General features: G+C 46.5%; 1 protein-coding gene across 14 annotated transcripts in view; it reads left to right on the forward strand.

Moving 5' to 3' along the window:
• The window catches only part of LOC139227881 (zona pellucida sperm-binding protein 3 receptor-like), a 265,290-nt gene that overhangs the window by 148,681 nt on the left and 98,365 nt on the right, over positions 1-18,244 (forward strand). For 13 of the 14 annotated variants that reach the window (XM_070858981.1, XM_070858986.1, XM_070858982.1 and 10 more), the window contains 3 exons: positions 2,207-2,280; positions 13,690-13,875; positions 16,196-16,381. In XM_070858981.1, coding sequence (XP_070715082.1) covers positions 2,207-2,280; positions 13,690-13,875; positions 16,196-16,381 — 446 coding nt within the window. The remainder of the gene's footprint in view (positions 1-2,206; positions 2,281-13,689; positions 13,876-16,195; positions 16,382-18,244) is intronic. The other variant, XM_070858980.1, reaches the window with a different exon arrangement.

An 18,244-nucleotide genomic window follows, 5' to 3' on the forward strand; every position in this document is an offset into this window, starting at 1 on the left:
TGCCATCACTGGCAGAGCAGGGCGTTACTGGTAGGAGCGCTGTGCTACCGGTTACCGTCGCTGCTAAACTCCCGTGGAATTTCGCTGGAGTCTGTAGCGGCGCCGCACCTGGCGAAAAGCTGTTTGCACCCTGTTAGTGCCCCCAACAATGACACCGTATTTCTCCCCCTATGAGTCCGCTCCTAAGGGTATCAACCTCATGTTAATTACCAGCAAACCTGCTCCCTCAGAGTTTTGAGATACACCAGAGCTCTCATGACGTCTCTGAAAGTCATTCTATGGGATTCTTGTAGCAAAGTCTTGTTCTACTCATTTTAAGATTGATAGCATTGCAAAAACCATAGTTTTATGCTTACTGCTTCCACATATTTAGGATTGAATAATTGTTCCTTATTTCACATAATGGACAGAAGTCAGTTGTATTTATTTCTCAAGCAGTAGACAGTCAAGTTAACTTTGATACACTTTGAAATAAAATACATTTAGACAATTTGTAGAGTCATTAGATTAAAGCCCTGAAATTCTGAAGGGATTCTACAGCTCCCTCACAGTAATTTCATTGGGAGACCAGTGGCTCCTCCCCCAGCACCGGGTTCCTTCTATTGAAGTCCAAGGCCTAATATCTGGAGCTCCGCACCAATGTTCCCGCTAATATGCGCACGCAGCCGCGCAGTAATCTGAAAGGTCCCGCGCAGGCCACACACCAACTGTTACATTATAAATACCGCGCATGCCCAAAAATTTAATGGGACTGTGCGTTAAAAGAAATAAGCTGCGCAGAGCAAAGTGCAGCTCACAGGGAACATTGCTCCTCACACCTCTCTATTGTAGCACAGAAATGGTCACTCCTGAACATCCAGGTCAAAGAAAGTTTATATCACTCAATTCTGATTGTAACTGGTTTGACATCTTAACGTTTAAAAACAAAATCTATAGTTATACCAAGAAATGATGGGTTATCAGTGTTGTACAATAACTTGTGCAACATTTATAAAAATATGAATGTCTGTGTTTAGAGTTCTGATACATGACAAAACAGATTGCAAATGCACTATGGTGATTATCATTTCCAATTCAAGAATTGGGTCTGACAGTGTGGTCACAGAGCAGTGGTGGCAGGACTGATGGTCTTTGTGTTCTGCGCACACCTGCAGCATTTTGACCTGTTTTTCAGATGAGGCGTTAAACCGAGGCCCTGTCTGCGTTCTCAGGTGGATGTAAAAGATTCCATGGCACTATTTCAAAGAAGAGCGGGGGAGTTATCCCCGGTGTCCTGGCCAAGATTTATCCCCCAATGCACATAGCAAAAACAGATTATCTGGTCATTATCACACTGCTGTTTGTGGGAGCAAATTGGCTGCCGTGTTTCCCACATTACAACAGTGACTACTCTCCAAAAGTACTTCATGGGCTGTAAAGCGCTTTGAGATGTCCGGAGGTCATGAAAGGTGCTATAGATTTGCAAGTCTTTCTTTAACCTCATGCTATAATGTGAGGTCAACTCACCTCGAATAAGTGTCGAGATGCTTCTGCTGAAAAACTCTCCTGCTAACCTTGCCAGTGTATGCAGGGCTAGTGGGGTGGTCTCCAATTTAAGGACTTCTGATTGGCACCTGCAACACGATGGATACATCTTGGGTGCCTGCCATTGTGCAGGGAGTGGATATTGAGGCACTGGAAAGCTTTTCTTTGGTGTGCCTGCACCACTGACACAAGAGCCTCTTTACAAAGGGCCAGGGGAAGAATATATGTACACTGCAGGGATCCAGGCCAAGTCCCAGGCCTGGACTCCCAGGTGGGTTCCAATTCTGTCAGTCAGCAGGTCAGTAGGCCTCCTCATGCTCGATGTAGGCTACTGAGTGGACTGCAAGCCAGGGACAAGGAAACCTCTGGCCGAGCAATCCCTTTTTGCTTAGCCACACCCTCTAGGATGCAAGTGATCTTGGTTGGAAAAGCCAGAGATTCCTCCCCAATTTGGTTGCACAGACCCAAAATCAGTGTTCCCAGCTTTTAGCCCAGCTCAAGTAAAATTCCCACCTGACTTAACAATATATGTGTGCCGGAAGGCCCACAGAAATTCAGGGCCTCGATCTCTATCCTGAGCATCTCGCATTGCCACTGTTGTTGTATTTTACCTTTGGCTTGGTATCTGAGAATAGGTGATCTTTATTTTGCTTTCTCTTTAGTGGTTTGTTTTTCTATTTAGGTACATGATAATTGGTAGGGACTACCGGCTCTGTGCAGCTGAAGGTTGGGACAGTCAGGTTCCAATATGTGAAAGTAAGTTATCGTTTCATGTTCCTTGGAGTAACCAATGGACTTGCTTTATGCATGTAATTAATAAACCTTTTTATTAAGTTAATATGGTTTGTTACTGATATTTGGGTTGCTGTTTTCGCAATTATGCAGTATCACCCTGAACTGTTGTTTTATCTCTGCAGGCTCATAGAATCATAGAAAAATTACGAAACAGAAGGAAGCCATTCAGTCCATCGTGTCCCCACCGGTCGAACAAAAGCTACCCAGCCTAATCCCACCTTCCAACTCTAGGTCAATAGTCCTGTAGGTCACAGTTCTTTAAGTGCACATCCAAGTACTTTTTAAATGTGATGAGGGTTTCTGCCTCTACCACCCTTACAGGCAGGGAGTTCCAGACCCCCAACACCCTCTGGGTGAATTTTTTTTCCTCAACTCCCCTCTAATCCTTCTACCAACTACTTTAAATCTATGCCCCTGGTTATTGACTCCTCTGCTAAGAGAAATAGGTCTGTCTTATCCACTCTATCTAGGCCCCTCATAATTTTGTACACCTCAATTAAATCTCCCCTCAGCCTCCTCTATTCCAAAGGAAACATAGAAACATAGAAAATAGGTGCAGGAGTAGGCCACTCGGCCCTTCGAGCCTGCACCACCATTCAATATGATCATGCTGATCATGCAACTTCAGTACCCCATTCCTGCTTTCTCTCCATATCCCTTGATCCCTTTAGCCATAAGGGCCACATCTAACTCCCTTTTGAATATATCTAACGAACTGGTCTCAACAACTTTCTGTGGTAGAGAATTCCACAGGTTCATAATTCTCTGAGTGAAGAAGTTTCTCTTCATCTCGGTCCTAAATGGCTTACCCCTTATCCTTAGACTGTGACCCCTGGTTCTGGACTTCCCCAACATTGGGAACATTCTTCCTGCATCTAACCTGTCCAATCCTGTCAGAATTTTATATGTTTCTATGAGATCCCCTCTCTTTCTTCTAAATTCCAGTGAATATAAGCCTAGTTGATCCAGTCTTTCTTCATATGTCAGACCTGCCATCCCGGGAATCAGTCTGGTGAACCTTAGCCGCAATCCCTCAATAGCAAGAATGTCCTTCCTCGGATTAGGAGACTAAAACTGTACACAATATTCAAGGTGTGGTCTCACCAAGGCCATGTAGAACTGCAGTAAGACCTCCCTGCTCCTATACTCAAATCCTCTCGCAATGAAGGCCAACATGCCATTTGCCGCCTTCACCGCCTTCTGTATCTGCATGCTAACTTTCAATGAATGATATACCATGACACCCAGGTCTCGTTGAACCTCCCCTTTTCCTAATCTGTCACCATTCAGATAATATTCTGCCTTCCTGTTTTTACCATCAAAGTGGATAACCTCACATTTATCTACATTATATTGCATCTGCCATGCATTTGCCTACTCACCTAACCTGTCCATCACCCTGCAGCCTCTTAGCATCCTCCTTACAGCTCACACTGCCACCCAGCTTAGTGTCATCTGCAAACTTGGAGATATTACATTCAATTCCTTCATCTAAATCATGAATGTATATTGTAAATAACTGGAGTACCAGCACTGAACCTTGCGGTACCCCACTAGTCACTGTCTGCCATTCTGAAAAGGACCCATTTATTCCTGCTCTTTGCTTCCTGTCTGCCAACCAGTTCTCTATCCACATCAATACATTACCCCAATACCATGTGCTTTAATTTTGCACACTAATCTCTTGTGTGGGACCTTGTCAAAAGCCTTTTGAAAGTCCAAATACACCACATCCACTGGTTCTCCCTTGTCCACACTACTAGTTACATCCTCAAAAAATTCTAGAAGATTTGTCAAGCATGATTTCCCTTTCATAAATCCATGCTGACTTGGACCGCTCCTGTCACTGCTTTCCAAATGCACTGCTATTACATCTTTAATAATTGATTCCAACATTTTCCCCACTACCGATATCAGGCTAACCGGTTTATAATTCCGTTTTCTCTCTCCCTCCTTTTTTAAAAAGTGGTGTTACATTAGCTACCCTCCAATCCATAGGAACTGATCCAGAGTCTATAGAATGTTGGAAAATGACCATGAATGCATCCACTATTTCTAGGGCCACTTCCTTAAGTACTCTGGGATGCAGACTATCAGGCCCTGGGGATTTATCGGCCTTCAATCCCATCAATTTCCCGAACACAATTTCCTGACTAATAAGGATTTCCTTCAGTTCCTCCTTCTCACTAGACCCTCAGTCCCCTGGTATTTCCGGAAGGTTATTTGTGTCTTCCTTCGTGAGACAGAACCAAAGTATTTGTTCAATTGGTCTGCCATTTCTTTGTTCCCCATTATAAATTCACCTGATTCTGACTGCAAGGGACCTACATTTGTCTTCACTAACTTTTTTCTCTCCACATATTTGCAGTCAGTTTTTATGTTCACCCTGCAAATTTACTCTCATACTCTATTTTCCCCCTCCTAATTAAACCCTTTGTCCTCCTCTGCTGAATTCTAAATTTCTCCCAGTCTTCAGGTTTGCTGCTTTTTCTGGCCAATTTATATGCCTCTTCCTTGGATTTAACACTATCCCTAATTTCCCTTGTTAGCCAAGGTTGAGCTACCTTCCCTATTTTATTTTTACACCAGACAGGGATGTACAATTGTTGAAGTTCATTCATGTGATCTTTAAATGTCTGCCATTGCCTAACCACTGTCAGCCCTTTAAATATCATTCGCCAGTCTATCCTAGCCAATTCACGTCTCATACCATTGAAGTTAACTTTTTTTAAGTTCAGGACCCTAGTCTCTGAATTAACTGTGTCATTCTCCATCTTCATGAAGAATTCTACCATATTATGTTCACTTTTCCCCAAGGGGCCTTGCACAACAAAATTGCTAATTAATCCTCTCTCATTACACAACACCCAGTCTAGGATGGCCAGCTCTCTAGTTGGTTAGTCAACATATTGGTCTAGAAAACCATCCCTTATACACTCCAGGAAATCCTCCTCCACTGTATTGCTACCAGTTTGGTTAGCCCAATCTATATGTAGATGAAAGTCACCCATGATAACTGCTCTACCTTTATTGCACGCATCCCTAATTTCCGTTTGATGCCATCCCCAATCTCACTACTCCTGTTTGGTGGTCTGTACACAACTCCCTCTAGCGTTTTCTGCCCTTTGGTGTTCCGCAGCTCTACCCATACAGGTTCCACATCATCCAAGCTAATGTCCTTCCTTACTATTGCGTTAATCTCCTCTTTAACCAGCAACGCTACCCCACCTCCTTTTTCCTTTCTGTCTATCCTTCTTGAATATTGAATACTCCTGGATGTTGAGTTCCCAGCCTTGGTCACCCTGGAGCCATGTCTCTGTAATCCCAATGACATCATATCCATTAACAGCTATCTGCGCAGTTAATTTATCCACCTTATTGCGAATGCTCCTCGCATTGAGACAGAGGCTTTAGGCTTGTTTTTTTAACACTCTTTGTCCTTTTAGAATTATGTTGTAATGTGGCCCTTTTTGGTTTTTGCCTTTGATTTCTCCACCTTTCCTTATCCCCTTTCTACCTTTTGCTTCTGCCCCCATTTTACTTCCCTCTGTCTCCCTGAATAGATTCCCATTCCTCTGTCATATTATTTTAAACCCTCCCCCACAGCACTAGCAAACACTCCCCCTCGGACCTCGGTTCTGGTCCTGCCCAGATGTAGAACTTTTAGTTTGTACTCGTCCCACCTCCCCCGGAACCGGTTCCAATGTCCCAGGAATTTGAATCCCTCCCTCTTGCACCATTCTTCAAGTCACGTATTCATCTTAACTATCCTGCTATTTCTACTCTGACTAGCACGTGGCACTGGTAACAATCCTGAGATTACTACCTTTTGAGGTCCGACTTTTTAATTTAACTCCTAGCTCCCTAAATTCAGCTTGTAGGACCTCATTCCAATTTTTACCTATATCGTTGGTACCTATATGCACCACGACAACTGGCTGTTCACCCACCCCCCTCCAGAATACCCTGCAGCCGCTCCAAGATATCTTTGACCCTTGCACCAGGGAGGCAACATACCATCCCGGAGTCTTGATTGCGGCCTCAGAAAAGCCTATCTATTCCCCTTACAATAGAATCCCCTACCACTATAGCTCTCCCACTCTTTTTCCTGCCCTCCTGTGCAGCAGAGCCACCCATGGTGCCATGAACTTGGCTGCTGCTGCCTTCCCCGATGAGCCATCTCCCCCAACAGTATCCAAAGTGGTATATCTGTTTTGGAGGGAGATGTTTTGGATGGCTTGATGGTCACCCATTCCCTATCTGCCTTTGTAACCTTTACCTGCGGTGTGACCAACTCACTAAACTTGCTATTCACGACATCCTCAGCATCATGGATGCTCCAGAGTGGATCCATGCGCAGCTCCAGTGCCTCAATGCGGTCTGATAGGAGTTGCAACTGGATACACTTCCCGCACACATAGTAGCCAGGGACACTGGAAGTGTCTCTGAATTCCCACATAGTACAGGAGGAGCATGACATGGGTCTGGGCTCTCCTGACATGACTTAACCCTTAAATTAACTTAATTTGGAAATAATAAAAAGTTTCCTACTAATAAGAAAAGAAAAAGAAAAAGATGAAATACTCACCAATCCACCAGTCAATCACTTACCCGCTTGGCTGTGACATCACACTTCAATTTCTTTTTACTTCTTTGTTTTACTTTCGGCCTCGATCTCCAGCTCCCGCTGCTGTGGCTCCATCCCAAACTCCGCGCCCTTTCTTTGGGCCTCTCGATCTCCTGCTTCCGCTGCTGTGGCTCCTCCCGAACTCTGCACCCTTTTTATGGGCCTCTCAATCTCCCGCTCCTGCCTATCCAATCTTTCCTCATAGCTAAAATTTTTCAGTCCTGGCAATGTTCTTGTAAATCTCCTCTGCACCCTCTCCAGCGCAATCACATCTTTCCTGTAATATGGTGACCAGAACTGTAAGCAGTACTCCAGTTGTGGCCTAACTAGTGCTGTATACAGTTGTAACATATCTTCCCTGCTCTTATATTCTGTGCCTCAGATAATAAATGAAAGCATTCCGTATGCCTTTTTAACTACCTTATCGACCTGTCCTGCTACCTTTTAAGGATCTGTGGACATACACTCCAAGGCTCCTTTAAAGTTAGGGCACTAAGTTTTGGGATGCTGGAATAGTTTGTCTATAATGAGTTGACGCAACATCTTATGATGGTTGGGACATTTGAAGCTTATTTAGGACATTCAAAACCGAGAATCTTCCATTACACGATGTTCATTGTAAAAAAAGATGACTCTGTCAACACTACTTAACACAATTCAAAATTTTAAGTTGTTAACATGGATTATATGGAGGTGACGCAGAACAAAATGATACTCCAGTGTTTAAAGATTGCATTAAGCTTTCTCATCAACATGTACTAAAAAATTATCTTCAGGAAATTTACTGTTATATTTCACAAATACATCAAATGATTACCCAAAACATTATGGTACAAAAAGTTAATGTAAAATGTAAAAACAATGAAAAGTATAAACTCCAACAGTGAATAGAGGTTCTGACGAAGGGTCATCGACCTGAAACGTTAACTCTGTTTCTCTCTCCACAGCTCTACTTGACCCGCTGAGATTTCCAGCATTTTCTGTTTTTATTTCAGATTCCAGCATCCACAGTATCTTGCTTTTGTATTAGTGAATAGAGGCTGTCTGGTAGTGTTGTTCAACTTACTTGAATACTACAGGATTTCCATGACATGTAGAAGTACAAAAATTATAGGCTACAATCCCATCTGTCACTAATACATTCAATAGGGAATTCAGGAGAAACTTCTTTACCCGGGGCATGGTCAGAATGAGGGAGAGAGGAATAGTCATAGGCAGTCCCTCGAAATCGAGGAAGACTTGCTTCCACGCTAAAAGTGAGTTCTCAGGTGACTGAACAGTCTAATATGGGAATTACAGTCTCTGTCACAGGTGGGACAGACAGTCGTTGGAGGAAAGGTTGGGTGGGGAGTCTGGTTTGTTGCACACTCCTTCCGCTGCCTGCGCTTGTTTTCTGTACGCTCTCAACGACGAGACTCGAGGTGCTCAGTGCCCTCCCGGATGCTCTTCCTCCATATAGGGCGGTCTTTGGCCAGGGACTCCCAGGAGTCAGTGGGGATGATGCACTTTATCAAGGAGGCTTTCAGGGTGTCCTTGAAATGTTTCCTTTGCCCGCCTGGGGCTCGCTTGCCATATAGGAGTTCCGAGTAGAGCGCTTGCTTTGGGAATTTTATGTCAGGCATGTGAACAATGTGGCCCACCCAATGGAGCTGGTCAAGCGTGGTCAGTGCTTCGATGCTGGGGATGTTGGTTTGATCGAGAACACTGACATTGGTGCATCTGTCCTCCCAGGGGATTTGCAGGATCTTGCGGAGGCAACGCTGGTGGTATTTCTCCAGCGATTTGAGGTGTCTACTGTATATGGTCCACGTCTCTGAGCCATACAGGAGGGCGGGTATCACTACAGCCCTGTAGACCATAAGCTTGGTGCCAGATTTGATGGCCTGATCTTCGAACACTCTCTTCCTCAGGCGGCTGAAGGCTGCTCTGGCACATTGGAGGTGGCGTTGAACCTCGTCGTCGATGTCTGCCTTTGCTGATAATAGGTTCCCGAGGTATGGAAAGTGGGCCACGTTGTCCAGGGCTGCGTCGTGGATCTTGATGACTGGGGGGCAGTGCTTTGTGGCGGGGTCAGGTTGATGGAGGACCTTTGTCTTAGGATGTTTAGTGTAAGGCCTCGTACACCTCAGTGAAGATGTTGACGATGACTTGGAGTTCAGCCTGATTGAACAGCTTGCGTCTGCACACAATGACACAGAATGGGCCAGTCTTGGATCTGGCCTGGAGGCAATGAAGGTTGAACAGGTTCCCACTGGTCTGTAGTTTAGTTCCACTGCAGCGGGGAGCTTGTTGAGTGTGAGGTGGAGCATTGTAGCGAGGATGATCGAGAAGAGGGTTGGTGCGATGATGCAGCCCTGCTTGACCCCGGTCCAGACGTTGATTGGGTCTGTGGTGGGGCCATTGGTCAGGATCATGGCTTGCCTGTCGTCGTGGGGCAGGCGGAAGATGGCGATAAACTTTTTGGGGCAGCCGAAACGGAAGAGGATGCTCCATAGTCCCTCACGGTTAAGTGTCAAAGGCCTTTGTAAGGTCAAAGAAAGGTTGGTACTGTTCCCTGCATTTCTCTTGCAGTTGTCGCGCCATAAAGATCATGTCCATTGTACCCCGTAGTGGAAGGAATCCACACTGTGACTTTGGGAAGAGCTCCTCAGCCACAGGGAGAAGTCGGTTGAGGAGGATTCTAGCGATGACTTTCCCAGTGGCCTGACTTTCCCAGTGGCCGACAACTGGAAGATTCCTCTGTAGTTGCCGCAGTCGGACTTGTCCCTTTTTTTAAAGATGGTCATGATTACTGCATCTCTGAGATCTCCCGGCATGCTCTCCTCCTTCCAGATGAGAGAGATGAGGTCAAGCATTCATGCCAATAGTGCCTCTCTGCCATACTTTAGTGCCTCAGCGGGGATTCCATCCGCTCCCGATGCCATGTTGTTCTTGAGCTGATGGATGGCCTTTTCTACCTTGTGCAGGGCTGGGATTTTGCTGAGGTTGTGGTGGGTAGCATGCTGCGGGGTGGAGTCGAGGACACTCGTGTCAAAGGTAGAGTCTCGATTGAGGAGATCTTCGAAGTGCTCCTTCCATCGGGTCCTGACTGTCTCTGTGTCCTTGATGAGTGTCTCCCCATTCTTGGCCAGCAGTGGGGTGGGACCATAGGTGGACTTGACTGCAGTGAAGAATTCTTGCACATCATGGCTGTTGGCCAGCTGCTAATCTCCTGTGAGTTCTCCACCCACCATCTATTCGTTAGGTCACAGGTTTTTTGTTGGTCCTCGGCTTTAAGCCATCTGTAAAGCTGCTTTGCTGCTCCCGAGTTGGGTTGTTGTTTTAGGTTCAGAAATGCCTTGTGCTTGCGATTTATTAGCTCTTGGATCTCCTGTTCATTCTCATCAAACCAGTCCTGGTGTTTCCTGATTGAGTGACCAATTGTCTCTTCGCAGGCACTGGTTATGGTGTGGGCACTCTGCATTTCGGGGACATCAAGGGTTGCCAGGTAGCAGTGAGGCGCTGGCTGTATAGGACTCTCTTAGCTGGGATTTTGAGTGCCCCGGCGTTGATTTTTCTGCAGCACTGCTTCTGTTGCCATTGTCGCTTTGGGGCTATATTGATTTTGATGGTGGAAGGATTAGGCGGTGGTCTGTCCAGGAGTCGTCGGTTCCTGTCATGGCGCGGGTGATGCGCATGTCCTTACGGTCCTTATGATCCCTTGCTCGAACGATGATGTAGTCGAGCAGGTGCCAATGCTTGGAGCGAGGGTGTTGCTATGATGCCTTGCACTTGTCCCTCTGGCGGAACAAGGTGTTGGTGATGACAAGATCGTGTTCTAGGCATTTTGTCAGGAACAAGGTACCACTGGAGTTGGTTTTCCCTACCCCCTAGCTGCCGATTATGCCTCCCCAGAGGTCTGTGTTCTTACTGACTCTGGTGTTGAAGTCGCCGAGGAGGATCAGTTTGTCATCTGTAGGGATGCGGGACAGGGATTGTTCGAGGCTGGAGTAAAATCCCTCTTTGGCCTCATCTGTTGCGTCGAGTGTTGGGGCGTACACACTGATAACTGTGGTGAACTGGTTCCGCGATAGGGTGAATCGTAGAGTCATGAGACATTTGCTAATCCCGCAGGGGAGTCTCTGAGGCAGTCAACCAGCTCGTTCTTGATGGTGAAACCGATTTCGTGGAGGCAGCATTCTTTCTCTGGTGTGCCTTTCCAGAAGAAGGTGTAATCTCCATCTTGTTTTTTGAGCTGGCCTTCCCCTGCCCACCGGGTCTCGCGTAGGGTGGCGATGTTGACATCGAAGCGTCCAAATTCCCTGCCAACGATGGCGGTGCGGTGATCCGGTCTGTCGCTGTTGTAGTTGTTCATGAGGGTCCTGACGTTCCAGGTCCCGAACTTCATTTTGAAGGGTGAAGATGCCTGTGCGTGAGTTCTTTTAACAGGGGGTGGCTGTTGCACACTGGCTACCACACGGGCTTAGCAGAGCAAGGTCTTGGTCCAGTGGCAAAGGGGTCCACGATGACTGGAGACCAGACACTGCTGTATGAGCCTAATTACCTACGGCGGGATGCCAGCCGTAAGTTTGATGCTGAGCAGGGCCCTTCGGTGAGGTGGTGAGAGAACCGAGGCCTGGCTGAGGGCAGGCATTGGGATGGTCAGAGGTCCACTTTGTGGAAGGAGGAGAGGTCAAATAGGTCAGCGTGACCACAGCCATTGTGCACACCATGTGCTCGACAGAGACTCTGCCGTTGAGTGGGGCCAACGTCCAGGGGGAGGCCCGAACGTCACCGGTGGAGTGAGGGTCAGAATGTTGCCAGAGAGAAGGCTTATGCGTGAGGGCAAGAAGTGAAAGTAGGGCCCAAACCTGTAGTTGAAGATGGTCAGAGGCTCACGGCCGTTGGGATCGCTGGGGATCGGTTGGAGTAGCTGAGTTGGCCAGTGGGGAATGAGAAATGAGGGTCCAGTTGGAAGGACTTGGTAGTAGGGAGGTCAACCTAGAAGGTAAGTCGAGATTGGGGGATGGGCAATGGGCCCTTGTGGCATAGGTTTTAGGATAGAAAAGATACTTTGGGGGGTCGAAATTAGGGCCGGAGGGGTTTTAGACAGTAGGGGTGGGGGCGGAGAAGGCTGAGGGAGATCAAGATGGTGGATGGGATAGCAGCTCCCTTGGGATACATTGATAGAGTTATATGAAGAGGGTTGAGAGGAGGCCTGTATGGTGCATAAACACCAGCATAGACCAATTGGGCCGAATGGCCCGTTTCTGTGCTGTACATACTATGTAAAAAAAAAAATTCGGCACAATATCAATCCAGACCTGGGGACATTTGGGCTATCTTGTTCCTCCCCTTCCCCCAGTATAAGCCAGGTATCTGACGCCATCTCAGCTGAGCCAGCTGTAATTACAGGAGCAGTAGATAGACTTCCCTCACTTTTTAAGAAAATAAATACCACATGGGGACCATGCCACCTACGCAGTGCCCATTTGTTATTGCGACTGTATGTCTGCAACCTTGTTCAGGTGCTCTGCCCCCCACTATGTAGCTATGATCTCCTCCACAATTTTTGTCAGGATGTAAATGATCCTCGTGCCCAAATGATCCTCATGCTCTCAACAGAACAGGGGCTTCCCGATCACATTATAAAGCATAGCAGACACAGCGCAGACCTCAGTGGATAGTAATACAGGGTGGCTGTGCTCAATATGCCGCAGTACTACTGGCACCGAACAATGCATCATCAGCCTCATAGTCTGTTCATGGCACTTTTATCCACAGCAGTGAGACTAGGCTGGATAGCCTCTTGTTGGCCATCATGGACACGATGGGCCAAAATGGCCTTCTGTGCTGTAAACTTCTATGATTTTATGATTTTTAGCTCTTCGCATTATTAATAATGGGATAGTTCAATCACCATCTATTGGCCTGGATAATTGGTCCAGTGGTGATCAGGAACTTGCTGTGGGGAATCAGGGAGAGGGAATATTGTGTCCTACCCTGTGCTGCATTGAATTGCTTGAGTTTTTAATCCATGAAGGTGAAAGCGGTAAAAGTTCCTCAAGCTCTAATCGGTTCTGCTACCCAAACTGCAGCGAGGCAGGACTTCAGCCGGCAATCTGGCCCAGCCTTGATTCTGTCCCAGAGCATTAGCATAAAAAGGCCTGTAGCATTTACAATATTTGCTGGCCATCCACCCCACTGAGGGCCAGGAGACTCCGAGCAGCACCTTGCCATTCCATCAGCGGCTGGGGCAGTGAGGCTGAAAAACATTTTCTTTAAGAAGCAGCCCATCAATTGCCCACTTGCCACTTTCCTAATGGTAGCCAATTGCCCTGCAAATCGATTTCCACTTGGAAACGGGCATTAGGCCCTCATTCCCACATTGGTGCATTAACTAGGTATCGGGCGTACTTTACGTTGGCCGCAATAAAGACGGAACTGGCAGGATTTCCAGTAGGGATAAATGTCATTCTTCCAGTCTCGCCTCTCTGACATCAGGATGAAAGGGGGGATGCCACATGTGCCAGCTTCCCAGGCATCAGTTACACAATGCTTTATAAAAAAAAAAAATAGGGGCAGGACTTGGCAGAAACTAGTCCTGCTCCCACTTCCACCCTCCTCACCAGATTTGCACCACCTTTCTCCCCCTCTTCCCCCCCCCCCCCCACCCCCCGCCGCTCCCCAATCCAGGAATTTCAGGAAAAGGTTTTGATCTGACAGTCTATTCTGAACATTAACTGAATTTTATTTATACCCAGTTGTCAAATGTGATGATCCTCCAGCTTTTGATAACGGGAGAGTTCCATCAGCACCCAATACAGGCATCTGGGAATTTGGAATGATAGCAAAATATTCATGTACTGGTGACAATTCACTGATTGGAGCAGACGAACTTGTTTGTACAGCGACTGGAGAGTGGGACACGAACCCACCAACATGCAAAGGTACTAAACTACAGGATCAGAATTAATTTGAATTGCTCTTTTCGTATGAAGCTGGCAGCCTCAAAAGTTACACTTTGCTGCCTAGATTTTCTGCTCGAGTTACACTGGCTCCCAGTTGTAATTTGAATCTAGTGCATTGGGATATTCTTTGGGAACAACTCCACCAGCTTCCCACTCTCCTCGAACACTTTCTCTACTTTTGAATGGGAATGATGTCTGGCATGTAATGCACAGATGCCGCCACCTGGAGACACTCATTTCTGGTCAACCACCAGTCTGTGTGACTGTGTGCATCAGAATGAAGCCCTCGAACTCCTTCTTAATGCTTGTTTTTGTGATCAGCCATTGTTTGCACGCTCCACGTTACCATGATGCCCATTGCAGTTGCCACTGATGCTGTCCCAATAAGTGGTTGACTGCACTTCAGACAAACAAACTCTCAAGATGCCATAGCATTCTCTATTGAAAAGCAGGAGAATTAACAACAATGAAAACAATTTGCATTTATAAGCTGCCTTTAATGTTGTAAAACATCCATCATCATCATCGAGGAAGACTTGCTTCTACTCTTAAAAATGAGTTCTTAGGTGACTGAACAGTCCAATACAAGAACCACAGTCCAATGGTGCTTCACAAGAGCGTAATTGGTTTGCAATTGGCACCGAGCCAAAGATGAAGATATTAGGAGGGTTAATTAACATTGCAGGCCGAAACACCGCAGGAAGACAGACAGCACAGTCTCAGCCTGTACCTTCTGTCCCCTCATGAGATCCACCTCTTCTGACTCTTCATCAACCCACGTGCTCTGTGATGCACGTAATATTCCCTCCTCCATCTATCACTAGCTGTATGTAAAGGGGTGTATAATCGAAATGATGACGCAACTGTCCCAAATTGGTGCTGCAGGTCCCTATTTCACCTACTTCATAGGTACTTGCACTAAATTGTAATTTAGCACTATATTTTTTTATTCGTTCTTGGGATGTGGGCGTCGCGTGCAAGTCCAGCATTTATTGGCCATCACTAATTTCACTTGAAGGTGGTGGTGAGCCGCCTTCTCTCAGTGCAGTTAGCGAGGGAGTTCCAGGATTCTGACCCAGCGACGATGAAGGAACAATGGTATATTTCCAGATCAGGAGGGTGTGTGACTTGGAGGGGAGCTTGAAATTGGTGTTCCCATGCGCCTACTGCCCTTGTCTTTCCAGATGGTAGAGGTTGCAGGTTTTGGAGGTGCTGTCGAAGAATTGCTCACAACTTCTTTAAGAAGATTAAGACCTTATTTTTGCTACCTCCCACCAATTGTGGGATTTATCGCAGTAGTCATTGCACCAGCGTTTGCCCTGTTCAAAATTTCTTGCTATGCAGCCTGATCGGTGCTCTGACCCCTTGTGTTCAACACTCACTCTTGCTTTGCAGCTCCTTCACCCATCAACACTGTCAAATTATTGTTAGCTGCTCCAGAGTTGCATGCATGAGAATCATTGCAGGTTTGGTTGGCTTCTGCAGACAGTTCACAGAGTGTGGGCTGCATGTCACCTGCATGAGTAAACTTGGGTGCATCCACCACATAGACTTCAATGCACTACAGAAGACTTAAATTGCTATTAAATAGAAAGAGGATACTATGTGGCCTGGTCCCTTACAGTGCAAATTACACGCACGCAAAAATTGATAAATCAACATTTTAAGTGAACCTTATTTGATTTAATGAAATTGCAGTCCTTTTTTTTAAATGAAAGCTACCTCCTTCAAAAAAAAATCAGAAATTGGAAAGATCTATCCTTGTATACACACAGCAACTTAGAAGGCCCTGAAATTCCAGTCGGAGGCTTCCTTCGGACGAACACCTCCAACCCAAAACTTCTCCACGAAAGTATCTGGTGATCCCGGAGGCACCTTGGATTCCGGTCGGAGGCCTTCTCTTCCCATGCTTTGCAGCGTGTCCATGTCTTGGAGATGCGGACGGAGAAACTGGAGTCACGTGGGACTGGACAACCAATCATGGTGCAGTATTCTCATTGATAGTAATGCAAACTCCGATTTTACGAGTTCCCATTACTATCAATGAGAAACACCCCTAAAACACCCAAACACAACATGATAAATTAAAAAAAAACACCTCACATATATTTAAAATTAACTGAAGAGCTACCTTGACAGATCGGAAAAGCTGGTTTTCGGCGCATGCACATTGCAGGCCGAAAACCGGCTTTTGCGAGGCCTCACCAGTTCTGGACATATTCTGTACAAACCCAGCAAGGCCGGGATTTCAGGGCCCATCAATTACCCACTGGCGACTAATTTATTACTTTCTTGGCAGATATTTCCTGTTATCGTCCAGAAGTGCCTTCAAATGGCAAAATTGTAGCAGGATTTGGACCCACATACAAATACCGTGCAACAATAACGTACGAATGTGATTACGCTTATGAAATACACGGCAAGAGTGTCATTGAATGCACAGAGAACAGTGAGTTCCTGCCACAACCACCTGAATGCAAACTAAGTGAGTAACCATTTATTTAACTTAAGGACAGAAATTGCACAATGAAACAATGGCCTCGATATTCACGTCCTCCCCACCCTCCACCCCAGTGGGCAGGAGGAGGTTGGGGGGAGGGGGGGTTAAACTCTAAAAAACCGGGAGCGCAGGTGGCAGATTTCGAGCCGTGTGAGTGTCCCGTCTTGGAGCGGCGAGACACATAATTAACATATTGAAGTTAGGCTCCAACAGTGCATTTGGGAGCTCCACCAATGTGAGCATTCTAACACATTCTTGATTTGAGCATCAGTGAGGAGGCATTAAAGAGTCATGAAGTGAGCCACTCATCTCAGAGCATCCAGCTTTTGCCCTGCTCTTGTAGCCATGTTATTGATATGGCTGGTCCAGTTATACTTCTGCTCAGTGGTGCCCAGAATCTCTCAGGAGGTTGATGTTAGGGCCTCAGTAATGGTCGTGCTGTTGAATATAAGAGGGAGGTTGTTTTACAGTTTGAGAATTTATGGGCTCAAATTTCCCCAGGAATTGTCCTGCTTTTTTTGGAGCAAGTAGCATTTTTTGGAGTAACTTAAAAATCACACATTTCCCCATTTAACTGGCTCCAGTGTAAGTCAGTTAGATAGATTTTTTTTTGTATAGTTTTTTCTCTCCAAAAGGGGGCGTGACCAGCCACTTATGTCGGTTTTGGCCATGGAAGCAAATTTGGCCAGCTAAAAGTTACTCCAAACTAACTTAGGCCAGTGTATGTGGTCACTTTTGTAGGCACAGAAAAACCTTACCTAGATTTAAGAAATCAGTGTAGGTAGCCATAGATAGGTGGTGGGGAGGGGGGGGGGGGGGGGTGAGTTAGAGGATTCTAAAGCACTAAACACCTTCTCAGCATCAGCACAACATCAAAACAACTTCAGCATAACATCTAACGACATCATCAAAAATAAATGAAAGATAAATCAGCTACTGAAAATAGAGCAGTTCTGCCTTGCTAACTGCAGAACGCACTGACTAGCCCTTCGGTCAGGGCTGGGGACAGCAGGCGCGCATAGGGATAAGGGATGTTTTTTTTTTACAGTTCCTAAATGTGTGGTGATAATGGAACATGATTCAGTTTTAATGCAGAAAATCTTTTATTGGAAAGTATAAAATTCCCCTTTAACAACAACAACAGCAAAGAAAGGCTGCACCCATCTCTCACCCACATATCGGGGAATGTACACTTCCTCATAGGGGCGGTGATAGTGGTGGGGAGGGAGGGAGGGGCTGGGGGCCCAGCTTGGGTCTCAACAGGGGCTGGTGTGGGGATTGCAGTGAGAGTGGCATTTGATTGTCGGGCCTGTGTGCCCTTATTTGCAGCAGCTAGCTCCTTCATGGCTTCTGCCATCATTTGCACTCCCTCTGACATGCACGCCCTCAGTTCCCATCTCAGTGCTGATATTTCTCCCGACAGTGTCGCAACCTCATCAAGCACCCCACTGACGGCGGCCACGAGTGATCGGGTAAGGGCATTGGTCTCCTCACCCAATGACATAACCTGATGTACATCTGATGAAGGCTGTATCTCAGGAGAGACTGGTCGGCTTCTCCTTCCCCTCGCCGTGGGTCTGCATAGCAGCACCCCTCCAGTGCGAGGCGCAGGCTGGGACGGTGGGGCCCTGGATGTTCCAATCTGCATTCCACCACCACGACTGGGACCGGCAAACTCTGAAGGTGTGAAACCAAGGAATGTCGAGGCAGAGCTCATGAAGGTGTCTGGCAAAGTGATGCCCTGTACCATGGACTGATCCATATCACGATCACCATTCTCCCGTGAACACAGATCCATGGACCCCTCCTCCCCCTACCCGCCTTGGTCTGGAGCAGACGCATCTGGAG

This window comes from Pristiophorus japonicus, chromosome 17 (assembly GCF_044704955.1).
Source record: "Pristiophorus japonicus isolate sPriJap1 chromosome 17, sPriJap1.hap1, whole genome shotgun sequence".
Taxonomy (NCBI): domain Eukaryota; kingdom Metazoa; phylum Chordata; class Chondrichthyes; family Pristiophoridae; genus Pristiophorus; species Pristiophorus japonicus.